This window comes from Palaemon carinicauda, chromosome 5 (genome assembly GCF_036898095.1).
Source record: "Palaemon carinicauda isolate YSFRI2023 chromosome 5, ASM3689809v2, whole genome shotgun sequence".
In the NCBI taxonomy this organism is placed as follows: Eukaryota; Metazoa; Arthropoda; class Malacostraca; order Decapoda; family Palaemonidae; genus Palaemon; species Palaemon carinicauda.
In genome coordinates, this window is record NC_090729.1 from 139435361 (window position 1) to 139452862 (window position 17502).

The 17502-nt window shown below is 44.6% G+C and overlaps 1 protein-coding gene across 2 annotated transcripts in view; it reads right to left on the reverse strand.

Moving 5' to 3' along the window:
* The window catches only part of LOC137641510 (uncharacterized), a 380155-nt gene that overhangs the window by 272111 nt on the left and 90542 nt on the right, over positions 1-17502 (reverse strand). For both annotated transcript variants that reach the window (XM_068374129.1, XM_068374128.1), the window contains exon 3: positions 7579-7715. In XM_068374129.1, coding sequence (XP_068230230.1) covers positions 7579-7715 — 137 coding nt within the window. The remainder of the gene's footprint in view (positions 1-7578; positions 7716-17502) is intronic.

Sequence of the window (17502 nt, forward strand, 5' to 3'; positions counted from 1 at the left end):
TCTCACTGTTGGTTGAGTGGTGTTACCAAATTAGCAGAAAAGTAACTAGGCCTAGAGTCACACATACAATAGCAAAAGTATTACACTTAGAGGAATTTTGAAAATATAACAGGAATTTTACTTCTTTACCAAAATTTACTTAAGAACATTTGGCAACACTGCTTTCATGTGAACAACACTTGAAAAATCAAACACTAAACGTGTAGTTGTGGTGGCAACTACAACTGGTTTAGTGGGTTTTTATATGAATATGTAATAAAATTTGGATAATCGGCATGCAGGTATTTAATATACTGTACTTGAAACATTTCATAATATACTCAAATATGAAAATTTAATGTGCCAGACAAAAATTGCACTTGACCCACACCGACTAGGAATTGCTGCTAAGATAGCTTTTAAAATTCTGCATTCATTTTTTTTTCCAAAAACTGCTTTACTAATTTAAGTGTGAGTCTTACCCCTTGTAGCGTTTTATGACAAGGGAAATGCGGTAGTTTTGACGTAATCTTGTCCACAGACACACCGACAAATAAAAAAATATACAAACCACACAAACTCACAACCTTGACGGAGGTAATTAAGATGGAGCACTTCTAACTTAACAGCATATTACTGTTCAAAGGTAAGATTCATGGAAATAATGTGTTTTTGTAGAAATAAAAAGGACATAAAAAATTCAGGAATAAGGTTATCATAATTTTTCTTATCGTTTCATTTGCTTGAAGACTTGTCACGTAGAAATATGTTATTTTCATTAGTAAAATAAATTTTTGAATATACTTACCCGATAATCATGTAGCTGTCAACTCTGTTGCCGACAGAAATCTACGGTCGGGATACGCCAGCGATCGCTATACAGGTGGGGGTGAACACCACAGCGCCATCTGTGGTCAGGTACTCCAGTACTTCTTGTCAACACCACCTCAATTTTTTCCTCGGTCCACTGGTTCTCTATGGGGAGGAAGGGTGGGTCAATTAAATCATGATTATCGGGTAAGTATATTCAAAAATTTATTTTACTAATGAAAATAACATTTTTCAATATTAATCTTACCCGATAATCATGTAGCTGATTCACACCCAGGGTGGTGGGTGGAGACCAGCATATATGTTAACAAAGAAGCTAAGTATCCCGTATTTTATTTTATTAGTTATTCAAAAATAACATAAAATAAATAAGTACCTGGTAAGGAAGACGACTTGAACCATTACTCTGCCTTTATTAAGTACGTCTTCCTTACTGAGCGTAGCGGTCCTCTTAGGATGCTGAACGACTCTTAGGTGCTGAAGTATAAAGGGCTTCAACCCATACTAAAGGACCTCATCACAACCTTTAACCTCGGCGCTTCTCAAGAAAGAATTGACCACCCGCCAAATCAACAAGGATGTGGAAGGCTTCTTAGCCGACCGTACAACCCATAAAAAGTATTCAAGAGAAAGGTTAAAAAGGTTATGGGATTATGGGAATGTAGTGGCTGAGCCCCCGCCTACTACTGCATTCGTTGCTACGAAAGGTCCCAGGGTGTAGCAGTTCTCGTAAAGAGACTGAACATCTTTGAGATAGAATGATGCGAACACTGACTTGCTTCTCCAATAGGTTGCATCCATAACACTCTGCAGAGAACGGTTCTGTTTGAGGGCCACTGAAGTAGCCACAGCTCTCACTTCATGTGTCCTTACCTTCAGCAAAGCAAGGTCTTCTTCCTTCAGATGAGAATGTGCTTCCCTAATCAGGAGCCTGAATAGGTAAGAAACTGAGTTCTTAGACCTTGGAAGAGAAGGCTTCTTGATAGCACACCATAAGGCTTCTGATTGTCCTCGTAAAGGTTATGACCTTTTTAGATAGTACCTAAGAGCTCTAACTGGGCAAAGTACTCTCTCCAGTTCGTCCCCCACCAAGTTGGACAGGCTTGGGATCTCGAACGACTTAGGCCAAGGACGTGAAGGAAGCTGGTTTTAGCAAAAAAACCGAGCTGCAAGGAACATGTAGCCGTTTCAGATGTGAAAACTATGTTCCTGCTGAAGGCGTGGATCTCACTTACTCTTTTAGCTGTTGTCAAGCACACGAGGAAAAGAGTTTTCAATGTGAGGTCCTTAAAAGAGGCTGATTGGAGAGGTTCAAATCTTGATGACATAAGGAACCTTAGGACCACGTCTAGATTCCAGCCTGGAGTGGACAACCGACGTTCCTTTGAGGTCTTAAAAGACCTAAGGAGGTCCTGTAGATCTTTGTTGGTGGAAAGATCCAAGCCTCTGTGGCGGAAAACCGCTGCCAACATACTTCTGTAACCCTTAATCGTAGGAGCTGAAAGGGATCTTACGTTCCTTAGATGTAACAGGAAGTCAGCAATCTGGGTTACAGTGGTACTGGATGAGGAAACTGCATTGGCCTTGTACCAGCTTCGGAAGACTTCCCCTTTAGACTGATAGACTCTGAGAGTGGATGTCCTCCTTGCTCTGGCAATCGCTCTGGCTGCCTCCTTCGAAAAGCCCCTAGCTCTTGAGAGTCTTTCGAAAGACTGAAGGCAGTCAGACGAAGAGCGTGGAGGTTTGGATGTACCTTCTTTACGTGAGGTAGACGTAGAAGGTCCACTCCTAGAGGAAGAGTCCTGGGAATGTCGACCAGCCATTGCAGTACCTCTATGAACCATTCTCTCGCGGGCCAGAGCGGAGCCAACCAACGTCAGCCGTGTCCCTTTGCGAGAGGCGAACTTCTGAAGTACCCTGTTGACAATCTTGAACGGCGGGAATGCATACAGGTCGAGATGGGACCAATCCAGCAGAAAAGCATCCACGTGAACTGCTGCTGGGTCTGGAATCGGAGAACAATACAACGGGAGCCTCTAGGTTATCGAGGTAGCGAACAGATCTATGGTTGGCTGACCCCACAGGGCCCAAAGTCTGCTGCAAACATTCTTGTGAAGGGTCCACTCTGTGGGGATGACCTGACCCTTCCGGCTAAGGCGATCTGCCATGACATTCATATCGCCCTGAATGAACCTCGTTACCAGCGTGAGCTTTCGATCTTTTAACCAGATGAGGAGGTCCCTTGCGAACTAGAACAACTTCCACGAAAGAGTCCCTCCCTGCTTGGAGATGTAAGCCAAGGCTGTGGTGTTGTCAGAGTCCACCTCCACCACCTTGTTAAGCTGGAGGGACTTGAAGTTTATCAAGGCCAGATGAACCGCCAACAGCTCCTTGCAAAAGATGTGAAGTGTCCTTAGCTCCTGATTCCATGTTCCCGAGCATTCCTGTCCGTCCAAAGTCGCACCCCAGCCCGTGTCTGATGCGTCAGAGAAGAGACGGCGGTCGGGTTTCTGAACAGCCAAAGGTAGACTTCCTTGAGAAGAAAGCTGTTCTTTCACCACGTGAGAGTAGACCTCCTCTCTTCGGAAACAGGAACTGAGATCGTCTCTAGCGTCATGTCCTTTATCCAGTGAGCCGCTAGATGATACTGAAGGGGGCGGAGGTGGGGTCTCCCTAACTCGATGAACAGGGCCAGCGATGAAAGTGTCCCTGTTAGACTCATCCACTACCTGACTGAGCATCGGTTCCTTCTCAGCATGCTCTGGATGCAAACTAGGGCTTAGTAGATCTTTGGGGCCGACGGAAAAGCCCGAAAAGCTCGACTCTGAAGATCCATACCCAGGTTGACAATGGTCTGGGATGGGACGAGCTGGGACTCCTCAAAATTGACCAGGAGGCCCAGTTCCTTGGTCAGATCCATAGTCCATCTGAGAATCTCCAGACAGCGACGACTTGTGGGAGCTCTTAAAAGCTAGTCGTCTGACGGAGCCGGACACAAGATCATGGTACTGCTGCACAGTCTGTGAACTGTCAACCATGGGGAAGCGAGGAAGTACAGTGACAACCCGAAGCTGTCTAGACTGTCTGGGTCGTACAGACAACTCCTTATCGGGTTGCTGAGGTTGCCGCACTGCGTCACAACAAGTCACTTCTGCTGGTTGTTGAACGTCTTCCCAGTGACACACTGACTCCGTAAACAAAAAATTCTCTAACAAGGACTAAGCTTGGACTGCATGTCTTGCAACACAGCTCAAGGTCTATGGGAGCAGGTGTGGTAACAGACGGGGTTAGCGACTGAAGTGGAACCATTACCTTCCCTGGAAGCATGTTATGCTTAAATAAAAGTCCATAGGAGGCTACGCAGCTAAAGGCTCCTCTCCAAATGACAGAGTCCTCAAGGGAATATCAGAAGGAGGGAGAATAGCACTTTCTCATCTACAGGAACCATATCCGAGAAAAGCTAAGTTCTCTCAGTGAGGGTTTCACTGGTGCAAAAGCAGCAGACTAGAAGGCAACGTTATGAAACTGCTTGACAGTCTAGTGAGTTGGCAACAACCAAAGATGTGTGACTGAGAAGCATGCGGTAAGGTATGCAGAGCATGCTGTATGCAGAGCATGCTGTATGTAGAGCATGCTGTAAGGTAAGCAGAGCATGTTGCATGGCGTGCGGCTTATGCTGCATGGGATGAGGCTCATGCTGCATGGGATGAGGCTCATGCTGCATGGTATGAGGCTCATGCTGCATGGGATGAGGCTCAAGTTGCAAGGGAAGAGGCTTATGCCGCATGCGTTGAGGAGAATGCCGCATAGTATGAGGCTCCTGCCTCATGGGTTGAGGCGGTTGCCGCATAACATGAGGCTCCTGCCTCATGGTTTGAGGAGGATGCCGCATAGCATGAGGCTCCTCATAGCATGAGACTCCTGCCTCATGGGTTGAGGAGGATGCCGCATAGCATGAGGCTCCTGCCTCATGGGTTGAGGAGGATGCCGCATAGCATGAGGCTCCTGCCTCATGGGTTGAGGAGGATGCCGCATAGCATGAGGCTCCTGCCTCATGGTTTGAGGAGGATGCCGCATAGCATGAGGCTCCTGTGAGGTTCCTGCCTCAAGAGTTGCGTCTGCCTCAAGGGTTGAGGAGGTAGCTGCGCAGAGAGAGGCTCATGCTGTGAAGAATGCGGTTGCTGCATGCGTTGAGGCGGCTGCCTCATAGCATGAGGTTCCTCAAGGGTTGAGGCTCTTGCCTCAAGAGTTGAGGTTCTAGCCTCAAGAGTGGAGGTGGCTGCCGCAAGAGTTGAGGTTGCTGCCTCAAGGATGGTGGAGGTTGCCGCAACGCAAGAGGTTGCTGCATAGCGTTGGTATCTGGCAACTCCCAATGCGGCAGCTCACGCGTGGAGGTAGGTTGAGGAACCTCAACATCATACGTCTGGCAGGGTGGACTGCGCAGAGGTGGAGTTGAGGTTGCTGCCTCGAGGATGGTGGAGGTTGTCGCACCGCAAGAGGTTGTTGCCTCGAGGATGGAGGAGGTAGTCGCAACGCATGAGGCTCCTACCTCAAGGGTAGAGGAGGTTGCTGCAAAGCATAAGGCTCCTGCCTCAAGTGTTGAGGAGGTTGCCGCGTGGCAAGAGGCTCCTGCCTCAAGGAAAGTGGAGGTTGCTGCACAGAGCTGGTATCTGGCAACTCCCAATGCGGCAGCTCACGCATGGAGGTAGCTTGAGGAACCTCAACATCATACGTCTGGCAGGCTGGACTGCGTAGAGGTGGAGGAGCGCTCGCAGGAGGAGGTGTGTTAACCTTCTCTGCCTGAAACTCCTGCATCAACACCGCAAGCTGAGACTGCATTGTCTGCAGCATAGACCACTAGAGTTTAAGAAAGACAACAACAAACGGAGCTACTGTCCGTTGAGACTGAGGGTCTAAAACAGCTGGTGCGGCAACAGACGGAGCTACTGCCTGTTGCGATACCACCTCGCCTCTCTGGGAGGTGTGCAGTTGTCGTACTGCAGCAAGTCCGAACTGACCCAGTGCTAATGGCTACACCTAGGAGTTGGACTTGCGCGGAAGGGACCGACTTGCACTTAAAAGCTGCAAGATTTGGTCCATGGTTTCTGCGAGAAACCTCTTCCGCAGACGAGGAATAAAAGGGCTCTCTCGTCTTTGTGTGGGTGGGGTGATCACGTCGGCAACGTGTGTAGATACACCCGAAACCACGGAGGGAAACGTCTGTTCGTCGATCAAGGCCTGCTGAACCCATAAGTCCTTCGACATTACTTCTCCCCTGGGCTTGGGAGCTTGTAAGAGGTCCCAGACTAGGCGAACAACTGGCACGAACAGACGAACCCTCGAACGCAACACTGTAACACTTTGCGCTTATCACTTTATCACTTTTGATTTTCTGTTTGCACTTATTTCACTGAACTCGAAACTTTAAGTGGTTTGTACCTGAAACACGCAATTCTATCCTTCCTTAAAAGTTAGTAATTGCGAAAACAGAATTACAATGTAACAGAAAAATATAGTGAAAGATAAATAATTCAGTGGCTGGAAAGAGACTAAACACTAGATCAAATAAACTACGTTTAAAATCTCTCACCGCATAAAGCTTGAGAACAAGAATAAAACTCTAGAAACGTTTACCTTCTTCCCCTAAAGAGACTAGGGAGAAGAGCAAAAAACGATAACAACGTTACTCGCTTGAACGAAACGTTTATCCTCCTCTCTCTCCCTCCGTCTCTATCTCTCTCTCTCTTGACTTAGAACCTGAGAGATGAGCCCAATCATATATATCGTTAAAACATATTATTGTTAAAGGAAAAAAACTGAAAGATTTCCCAAATAAAAAGTTCCTTTATTAGAATTAAAACCATTAAGCTAAGAAAGAATGAACAAAACGCTAGAAACGGTTTACTCTTACTGCAACGTGACACCGTGAAAATTCTCTCTCTATCGTAACGATAGAGCGCAAGTTGAACGTTCTGAACGTCAACAACTGCAGAGACAAAACAAAACGTTAGTTCAACTTTGAAAACAGTACGAGACTATCAAAGAAATTCTTTCAAAAACATTAAAATAGCATAATATGTTAACAGGTAAAAACGAAATGACGGGCTCAATGTTAATTAACTTCGGTACCAAGAAAAGACCGCCTACTATTAGGAAAGGTCGAATATAAACAAATATAAAAATTAATTTTAATAAGTTTATAATAAAAGGAAGTTAATCGAAGAGGCCTATAAAAGGCGGAGAGATATAAAATAAATCTATAACTTTTGTTAAGCAAAATTAAGAAAGAGAGTCTATACTCTCTTAGACACCAACACTTCCGTCTAAGGGAAGGGTCGGCCATTTAAAAGTGAAAGAGAGTTCATACTCTCTTCGTCACCATAATTAATCAAATTAATTCCAAAAGCTAGCTAAGCTAATGATAAAACTTCCTGAATAGCGAAAGCTAAACTCTAGAGCAAATACATCACCAAATCGTGAGCAAAAACTCCAGAATCAACAGCGTATCCATGTAGGTCTAGCCGGAGGCACGACAGAGGAAAAATTGAGGTGGTGTTGACAAGAAGTACTGGATACCTGACCACAGATGGCGCTGTGGTGTTCACCCCCACCTGTATAGCGATCGCTGGCGTATCCCGACCGTAGATTTCTGTCGGCAACAGAGTTGACAGCTACATGATTATCGGGTAAGATTAATATTGAAAAGCTTATTTTCAAGTCATACTATATTCTAAATATATTCATAAATAAGACAAACAATACACTTACTTTTGTACATCTTCAGGAGTTGCAACTTGTACAAATCCAAAACCTCTGCTTCTACGCGTATGTTTGTCTTTAACTATAAAAGCATGTACTACTGTGGCATAGTGAGAAAAAACATCTCTTAACTCAAGGTCAGTTACCTGAAAAATAATATGAATGCATAAGTAGTAGCAACACATTACAAAATACTTTAAATAACCTTACCCTAAATAATAAAAATGAAACTTTCTTGTTCACACCAAACCCATTCAACCAAGCCATACATACACCAATGACCCACCAAAATTAGTAGTACTGTGTATCTCATTACATTGGCTGTAAACAGTGAGACCCTCTCAAGATTGGTTTTACCTGTATAAATATTCAAATGTTAATTGTCAATAACTACCAATTCAATCTTTCCCTTATTTCAAGTCATCAACATGATTCTTCTTTCTAAGTTTTCTATCAAAGGGAATAATCATTATTTTATAAACCATCTGCACTTTTCCTGTTTTCATTTACCGTACTGCATAACCATGCAATAGAGTAATATAAATTCATAACACTTTTTTTTTATTTTTGAGTTAACCCAACAAGATATTTCAACTTGAATGCTGTCTAAAATGTAAAACACTGAACAATACAAGACAATTCATACTAAAATGGGATTTAACATCTACACAGTAGTCACATAGCTAGTTATATCAAAGACAATGTTCTGGGCTCAGAAAGGGAATATTCAAAACAACCACCTAGAAAAGACAGTGGCCCTCTTCATACCTACCTGCAAAAGTTAAACAAAGGTACTACAAGAGCACTGCATCTCAATTTTTATCTGTTTTGATGTAAATTAAAAGTAAGATGAGGTTTCATAAATATAGGAATTGAAATGTGTTGCTGCATAATTTATTTGCAAAGATTACAGTATTTTAGATGGATAATTCATGAGACTTGTTAAATGAAAAATATTTTCACCATGTTCCATGAATCACAATTTATTGTAGGAACCCACAACCAAAAATAACAAATTTGTAAGTAATTTGTATTTTTCCTAGTATACAAACCTGGAGCTATTTATAGGGTATACTATCGGCGCAGCTGAAAGACGAGCCATGATAATTTTAGTGAGGGATAACTACCCCATCCGCTAGTTAGCGGGTGGGGGTGGGGTAGACTGGCTAACCAGATCACTCACACCTCTCGGCTGGGTAACCACTTTGCTTTATGGCAGGACTTCTCGGGGCACAGGGTGGCGGGCCAATTTGTAAAAATAGCTCCAGGTTTGTATACTAGGAAAAATACAAATTACTTACAAATTTGTTATTTGTTCCAACGTAGATACAAACCCTACGCTATTTATAGGGTGACTTACTCTTAGGAGGGTGGAAGTCCTCACCAACTGGCCTTGGCCATGACCCGGGGTCCTCTTTATTTCGATCTGTGATCAATAGTAGAAGGGACCCTACCCTCGCTAAATATGAGGTAATGCACTGATAGCGGCCTGCAGAAGCTTGTGTGTGAGTGGAACTAACAGTGTGGCTTGTCTTCTAACATAGGAACTCGAGTACAAAACCTATTGTTCTTAAAAACTTACCCAATACCCTCCCTCTAAAAGGTATTGGGGACGTAACAAAGTATTCTTCTATACTTAGGAGGCACAAGGGAAATGGGTCTTACCTGCAGCGAGGTGATGTCAGCTATGCTGAGGCTTGCGCAGCGGTTTTCCCCAGAGGGGAGAAGGTGAAAGGAAGAAAGGAGCCAGGCATTCTTACTCATTCACCCCAGACTAATCCGGGTAGCCTCAGCCCTCAACCCTCTGCTACTTGTCCTTCAAGGAGCCTGAGGTGTTTAGACCATTTGTTGTGCGACCACCAAAGGACCAATAGAAAAGATCTCCATGTTCTTGTGGGTTATATCTTTGCAGGTAGTGGGCCATAAAGGTCGATTGATGCTTCCACATGCCCACTTAAAGTATCTGCACCACAGAGTAGTTTCTTGAACGCCAGGGACGTAGCAACGCCACTGACGTTATGAGCTCTGGGTCTTAGGATGGAGGAGAGTCTAGATGAGAGTAACCTTAATTGCCTTCCCATCCCAGAGGGGAAGGAAATCTTTGAGGTCCTCCTCTTGACCTTCCCCATGCTGGTCAACAGTGCCGACATACAGGGGAGAGCTGGTATCGTTCTTTTAAGGGGACCATCCTCCATGGTGTTTTGACATAACTTCCAGAAATCGAAAATCATTTTATTGCTTCCATGTATGCGTAAACTTATCGTACATGCTCCCCAGAAGTTTCAGCCAATTATTTTTACAAATAATGAAGATATAGCGGTCTTTAAATGATGACGTCATCCTTACTGTGTCGTCTGCACAACCGAGTTTGACAAAATCGTCTTTGTGTGTTATTCTTGCATGTTTATAGCGATTTTTCACTTATGTTTCGAGATATCGTACGTCTGGCAGAAATGGAAGGCATTGGCAGAGCGTAGTTGAACGAAATCTACTCTTACGAGAACAGAAGCCAAAGTTTCCAAAGATGTATAGAAGTTATAATGCATGCGTTTGTTTACTTGAAGTTCTAATGTACATTGTATTTTCACAACATCCTCGGGAACTTTATTACAAGGCCAATGTTAACTAAGGTCATAAAAAGAACAAATAGTCAATAATTTTTCCAAACACTGAAGAAATAGCGGTCTTTAAATGATGACGTTCCCCCCCCCCCTCCCCCCCCTCCCCCCCCCCTCTCTCTCTCTCTCTCTCTCTCTCTCTCTCTCTCTCTCTCTCTCTCTCTCTCTCTCTCTCTCTCTCTCTCTCGTACTTCTAGCAGAAATGAAAGGCATTGGTAGAGGGTAGGTAAATGAAAACTACCAGCTACGAGAACATCAGCAAAGTTTCCAAAGACATAGAAATTATAATGCATGTGTTTATTTACTTGAAGTTCGTATGTAGATTGTGCTTTCACAACGTCCTCTGGAACTTTATAGCAACGCCAATGTTACATAAGGTGATGAAAAGAACAAAATGTAAGTGGAGAACAAGAAAAAAGAACCAAGAAAGAGGGAAACATGAATAAGAGTATAAAGCTGAAACTTGCTAACTAAAACACTGGCAACAATGAGAGATCGCTGGCAACTCGTAACATAGGAATAGTAAACCGAGGGTTCAAATACCTCGTTTAGGGGGCTTCTATGTAGGAATAAACAATAAAAGTTATTATAATAATATTATCTTGATTTCTATAAGAAAAGAAGCAAAAATTTGTTGCAAATCTTTGGGAGCTCATAACTCAAAAACATACCTATTCACATTTAGGTATTATTTTCCGTCTAGACGAGGAAAAAAAAAATAAAAATTCATTAAAAAAAAAACAAAGGAAAATCAAAATTCTGTCTGACAGAATTGTTCGGTTGATACAGTAGTTTTTATGGTTTAAGTTTCAATAAAATTGGTATTTTAGTAGTGGGGAAAAATGTACCTAATTCTTTTTTTTAAATCATGATTTTTGCTAATAAATCCAAAAGTTTTTGATCAAATGACTTGAAATTCTTATATGATGAAGGTATTATATATGTCTAAAACATATATAGAAATGGTGTAATTTGGATCATTAAAAAAAAATATTTTGGACATGGCGGACGGTCCCCTTAAGGTAACTCCACTGACTCCTCACTAGCTAAAACCCCAGTTGATGGGTTTTCGGTTACCGAACGAAGACACTTTATCCGAAATGGGCTGCACCTAGGGTACAGCACACTCGGATTTTGAGTCTTGGCAATCCACTCAGGGACGCCGCTGAGAATTACTTCTCCCCGTCTCCTAGGGTAGGAGATATCAGAAGATGGATCATACAAGACACTAACTCTCTTGGTCAAAAGCCCAAGTGAGTAGAAAGGCCGTCTTCCGTGTAAAGAAGCGATCTGCTGCTGGGCTTAAGGTTCATAGAGAGGGGCCTTCAAAGACTGGATGACCGGAACCGCGTTCCCAGGAGGAGGTTGAGATCCGACGGGGGACAAGTTCTCTCACACTTGTATAAGTTAAGGCATCGATGGGAGAGAATTCCCTTCCACGACATCAGTCACAAAGGACCGAACACTTCGCCTGGAAGACTGACGCTGAAAAGTGTCTGAGGTTCCTAGACATGTTTTCCGTAACTTGTTGCGAAAGGCCTCTCTGAAAGGGGTGGTGTAGGATCGTCCCAGGCGTGAAGTCGAAGCAAAGCTACAGCTTAGGAAAGTGTTAGCATGGGGCTGCTTGGAAGATCGTACCATGGAGGAAGATCCCTCGGAACTCCATCAGGAGCTGTAGAAGGTCCGGGAACCATTCTGCGGGTTGCCATAGCGAAGCTATAGGAGCTCCGTTAGGGACTGCAGAAGGTCTGGGAACCATTCTCCGGGATGGCATAGCGAAGCTACTGGAGTCATTGATAAGATCTTGCTTATCCTGACTTGGCTGAGGACTTTTACCAGAGCGAATGGGGAAAAAAAAAACAAAAAAAACAAGGCACACCTATAGGCCACCCCACCGATCTTGGAATACATCTTGTTTGAGGGCCTGAAGTTCCGGGACTGGGGAACGGTCGAGTGGGAGCCTGAAGATCAGGGCCGCTGCGAGCATAACCACAGTCGGGGACCTCACAAAGTTAAGACTTTGTTGGATACAAGATGATTTCAAGACACTAGGAGCCCACTATCTGGGTGGTTTTGCAAGTATATTCCTGTACCAGGAATGATGCGAGCAGACGGGGGCAACTAGTTGTCCTCTGTCCATCTGAGGCTTAATACTGCTAGATGGTTCTCTAAGAGAGGTAAATGCTGGTACCTTTCTGAATTAGGCCAACGGACGAGGCTGAAATGGTGCGGTACATGGCCCTCCCCCCCCCCTCTCTCTCTTTTGATGCATTAAAGAGAGAGCATCAGATCCAGAGGGAAGACGAGAAGACAGGCCTCTTTGCAGAAGCTCTCATCTGCCACCCATCATCCGCGGATTGTCCAGCGGTGAGGGGGGGGAAGTGCATAGCAATAAACACATCTCGAGATGATGTTGAGACGTGTAACTAATTGCACGTTCTTGCAACAAAGGGAAACAGCCTGTTCTCCCTCCAACTGCCACTAAACCAGTGTGGTTGGCCGAATAAGACTGATACCAAATGGAAAACCAGTTAATCAGTACAGCTTATGTTATAATAGCGAATCTCCATAGAGATCGTTTTCCGGACAAGAGACTGCACGGTAATCACCGAACGCATCCCACCAAACCCAAGAGGGGATTGAGACGTATCTTCAATCTATTGTTGGGTGGGTAAAGAGCATAAGTCTACTGCGGAGTAGTAACCCCGAACTGTGAGCATGACAAGCATGCATGCGCAGTTCGTCATAAAAGTCATGTCCGGAACTCAGTTGGAGAACGTTGAAAACGTTCGTAACGGAGGTATCTCCTTCTTAGGACAAAAAACATTCGTACTTCTCCGTCTCCCATCGGTAACCTAGCATTTATATTAAATGTTCCCTACTAGGGAACATATATGCTTATGAGAGGTTTCCAGCTAAAGCCCTTGTAGGAGACTAAGACTTCCGATCGGGGGAAAGGAAAAAAAAAAAAAATGCCTATAAGGACGCAGAACGTAAATGCCGTATGTCTGGTTACAGGAAAGTAGCCAAGTAATGTACTGAATAACCTGGTTTCAGTAAGGGTTATAAATATAAAACTTAATAGAACGGAGTTCTAATTGCAAGATGTATATAGCCCTTATTTGCAGAAAGATCGCTTGCACGCATATATGTACTTGTCCATTTGCGCTAGCGCATGCGTATTCTCTGCCTCCAGGAAACGTTTGCAACGAATCCGGTTGCGGGAATAATGTACAGTATGTGCGACGAATCGCAACATTATTGCCGAAAGAATTTTGATCGTTGACTAACTAATATTTTCTTGAATGAGAGCGAACATGTTCTCAAACAAAATATACAGTTATAGAGGGGATCATTTCCCCTTTGGTTTACCCCTCCTCTTTATGTGAGGGGCTAGCCAGTGTTCATTACACAGAAACGGATATCTGGTTACCCGTGGGCGGGGTTTGAAACGTTCATAAATGTAATGAAAAGTTGCCCACGCTGTTGCTATCATTCTTTTAACATCAGCTAACAATGTTCCTTCGGGACTAATTGTTCGAAACAATAACCCTGTAAAATAAAAAGTCTCGGAAGCCTACCGTGTAAAGGGCAAGTCATTATACCCACGGTAAAATGACGGGGGGAGGCTGCCTACATCAAACGGTAGGACCGAGTTTAAGACAATAACCTCGCGGTTTTGTCTTGGCAAGAGCGTATGCTCCTGGACGGCCCACGGCCTTCATGAAGTTTTAACAACACCCATTGAAGTTCCGTAAAAATTTCTCAGGAACGAGTCTCCCGAAAAGGGTGAAGTCTCGTATGTGGGGGTTTGCTTCAAGAAGGCCAGACATAATTGCCATCGACCGCTTACCCGAAGGGATTGCCACCAAATGCTTTCTCGCTAGTGAGAAAACTACCATCTAAATCAGGTAAGGCCTGCCAGGGAAAATGAACTGTAATGTAAATTTTTTTTTTTTTCATTCCTCGCTCATTTCCGTCTGCTAACCAAACCACTCGAAGTGGGAAGGTGGAGGAAAGATGACGGTGGTTCGTTCGAAAACGAAAAGATCGGTGCTGGCGAAACCAGACTAGCAGATATACAGTAGTAATCAGCTGGGAGTGTAGAGTGAGGTATCAAGTCACACCTTTGGAAGACCCATCCCATGGGGGGGGGGAGAGGTCGACTATATATCTTTCAGAAAACTCTGGATCGCGGAAACCGAGAGATTCGGATGAGAACCTAGGGGTTCAGAATCTATTTGTGAATTCCTTTCTCATGACCTTAAGGGATGTTGTGCTGAGAGCCCGCAGGAACTCTGTCGCTGATTCCTGATAGAATTTTCAGGATTCGTGTTACGTGACCAGGACCCAAAGGAACTGTGTCATACTGTAGTTACCTGTAGAGATTTGTAAACCCCTAGGCAGCAGGCATCCCTCTGTCATAAGAGTAAAACTCTTGATGACGATGGGCGCGAGCGAACAATTCATGGGACGAGAGTTCGAAAACTCTGTCATGAAGGTAAAACTCTTGTGCACTCGCGAACACTTCGCGCAACTAGAGTTCGAAAAACTCTGTCATATGAGTTGTTCGCGCACTTCAAATGATTGCGTGCGCGCCACATCTGCTGTGCGTGCCAATCCGATCAAGCCAACTTGGTCGTGCACGCCAAATTGGACGCGTGCGCCACATCGGCTGTGCGCGCCAATTTGGTCGTGCAAGCTAATCCGGTTATGCGTGCCAAGTTGGTCGTGCGCACCAATCCGATCGTGCGCGCCACATCAATCGTGGGCGCCAATTTGGTTGTGCGCGCCACATCGGCAGTGCACGCTAATCCGGTTGTGTGCGCCAACTTGGTCGTGCACGCCACATCGGTTATGAGCCCCAAATTGGTTGTGCGCGCCAAATTGGACGCGTGCACCACATCAGCCTTGCGCGCCAAACCGGTCGTACACGCTAATCCGGTCTTGCGCGTCAATTTGGTCATGCACGCCTAACCGGTCGTGCGCGCCCGATCATCCATGTGTACAAAAGGTTGGTCGTGCGCGACAATTTGCGCACGAGAGCTCTCAGTGAGGCGAGAGTACTCATTACTACGTTCACCCGAAGGTTCACGATAGCCTGTGTTGTGTGAGCGCAAACGGTCAACACAACGAGAGTTCGCAAACTCTGTCATATAGGTATGGCTATGATCCCGAGAACCCACAGGTTCAGTGTGAACTGCGTTGTGAGACCCTGAAGGGTCAGCGTAAACGAGGAACGGAAGTTTCTGTCACGAGACACTGAAGGATCGACTTAATTAAGGGCACAAGACACCATAAGCCTAACGTAGCCTGTGTTGCGAGACCCCGAAGGATCAGTGCAACGAGAAAGCGATGTTTCCCAGTCATTAAACACTGAAGTGTCCGAGCGACTAAAGTTACGAGAGCCCAAGGGTTCAGCGTAACTAATGTTATGAGACCCCCGAATTCCCTGTCACAAAATACCGAAGTGTCAGAGTGACTAAAGATACGAGAGCCCAAGGGTTCAGCGTAACTAATGTTACAAGACCCTGAAGGGGCAGCACAACGACAAACCGAAGTTTCCCTGTCACAAAACACAGAAGTGTCAGTGTGACTAAAGTTACGAGAGCCCAAGGGTTCTGCATAACTAATGTTATGAGACCACGAAGGATCAGCGTAACGAGGAACCAAGGTTTCTCTGTCACGTGACCCCGAAAGGTCAGCGTGATTGATGACACAAGTTCCCAAAGGCTCAACGTTACCATCATTACGAGAGCCCGAAGGTTCAGTGTAACTGAAACCCAAAGGTTTCGAGCGGAGTCTCGAAGGACTCCTACTGTTATGAGAACCCGCAGGATCAACATGACGAGAGCCCGAAGGCTCAACGATCACACCAGCCCAAAGCATGATCATAACGAGACCCCGAAGGATCAAGGAGAACCAGCAGGTTCAAAGATAACACCTCCGCATAAGAGGTTTGTTCTCCCGAAGGAGGATGTCGCTTAAGATAAGGCTCTCGCTCCGCCTCTGAAGGAGAACCATAGGCGTAACTGGGGATCGCCGATGCCCAGAGGCGGTCTTCTCTCGAAAACGAGAGACTTCGTTCCCCCGAAGGGATAACCTGCTTCGGAGAAAGCTCTGCCACCGCCCCTGGTGGATCAGCAAACTCCTACAAGTTATTTCTCGCAAACGAGAGGGAAGTTCTCCCGAAGGAGATCGCCTAAGACAAGCTTTCTCCCAGCTCTATGGGAATAAAGCGTAGGCGTAAAATACCTCTCTCGTGAACGAGGGAGAAGTCCTTCCAAAGGAGGACATCACCAAAGACAAGCTTTCTCCCAGCTCTATGGGAAAAAAGCGTAGGCTTAATAATATCTCTCTCGCGAACGAGAGTGAAGTCCTCCCAAAGGAGGACATCGCCTAAGGCAAGCTTTCTCTCAGCTCTATGGGAAAAAAGCGAAGGCGAAAAAAAAAAAATCACTCTCTCTCTCGTGAGAGAGAGAGAAGTTCCCCTCGAAGGAGGAACACCAAGTTGAAGGTTGACAGCGAATACTACCTCGTAACGAGGGCACCTCACGAGCTACCACATGGAGCACTGTGAAAAAAATTAATAATAGTTATGGAAAATACAAACCATTTCCACATATAACGAGCTTGGGTTATATATGTTTTAAAGTAACTCTCATTATCAATTCCCTTTTGTCATAATGTCTGATATTCTGCCCCAGTACTGTACTATAATGATTTTCCATATATTTTCCATATATTTTGCCAGCAATAAATTTAACTTTTTTTGTATAACAGAAAGTATTGTAATATTTTTTTGGTCATACCTGTTGTCTAACCACCTTTGTTTTTGCAGCACGCCCTACTCTCTGTAGGGTTTTTTTTTAGAGAGGCAACTGAACTCAATTTTCAATGTTCAGCTAGAAGATGTTGTCATTAGAGAAGTTTTGACATCAGGCACTGCCCTTCTTCAGTATTCTCAGTTCAGTTGAAAAAGAGCTTCGACAGTTGAAAACCTTGCGAATCCAAGATTTCATCAACAAGGATCAAGATATTGTTACTCCACATCACCAGATCACAAAAGGTGATTCCATACTGGAACTTAGTGATGGACAGTTTTTTTTAAATGTTTGCTGCTGAACCAAGTGAACGTAAGGGAGCCTAAAACCGTCTTTTTGTGGAGACAGTCAAACGTTAAGTGTAATAAACATTAATAGTTAACTGGAACTATTGAGATGGCATACTGGTACTTGCCCAAATAGATACACGGTTAGGTGTGCCTTGGTTTAGACTTGGCCTGTATAGGAACACTTATGAGTGTCCCACCTGG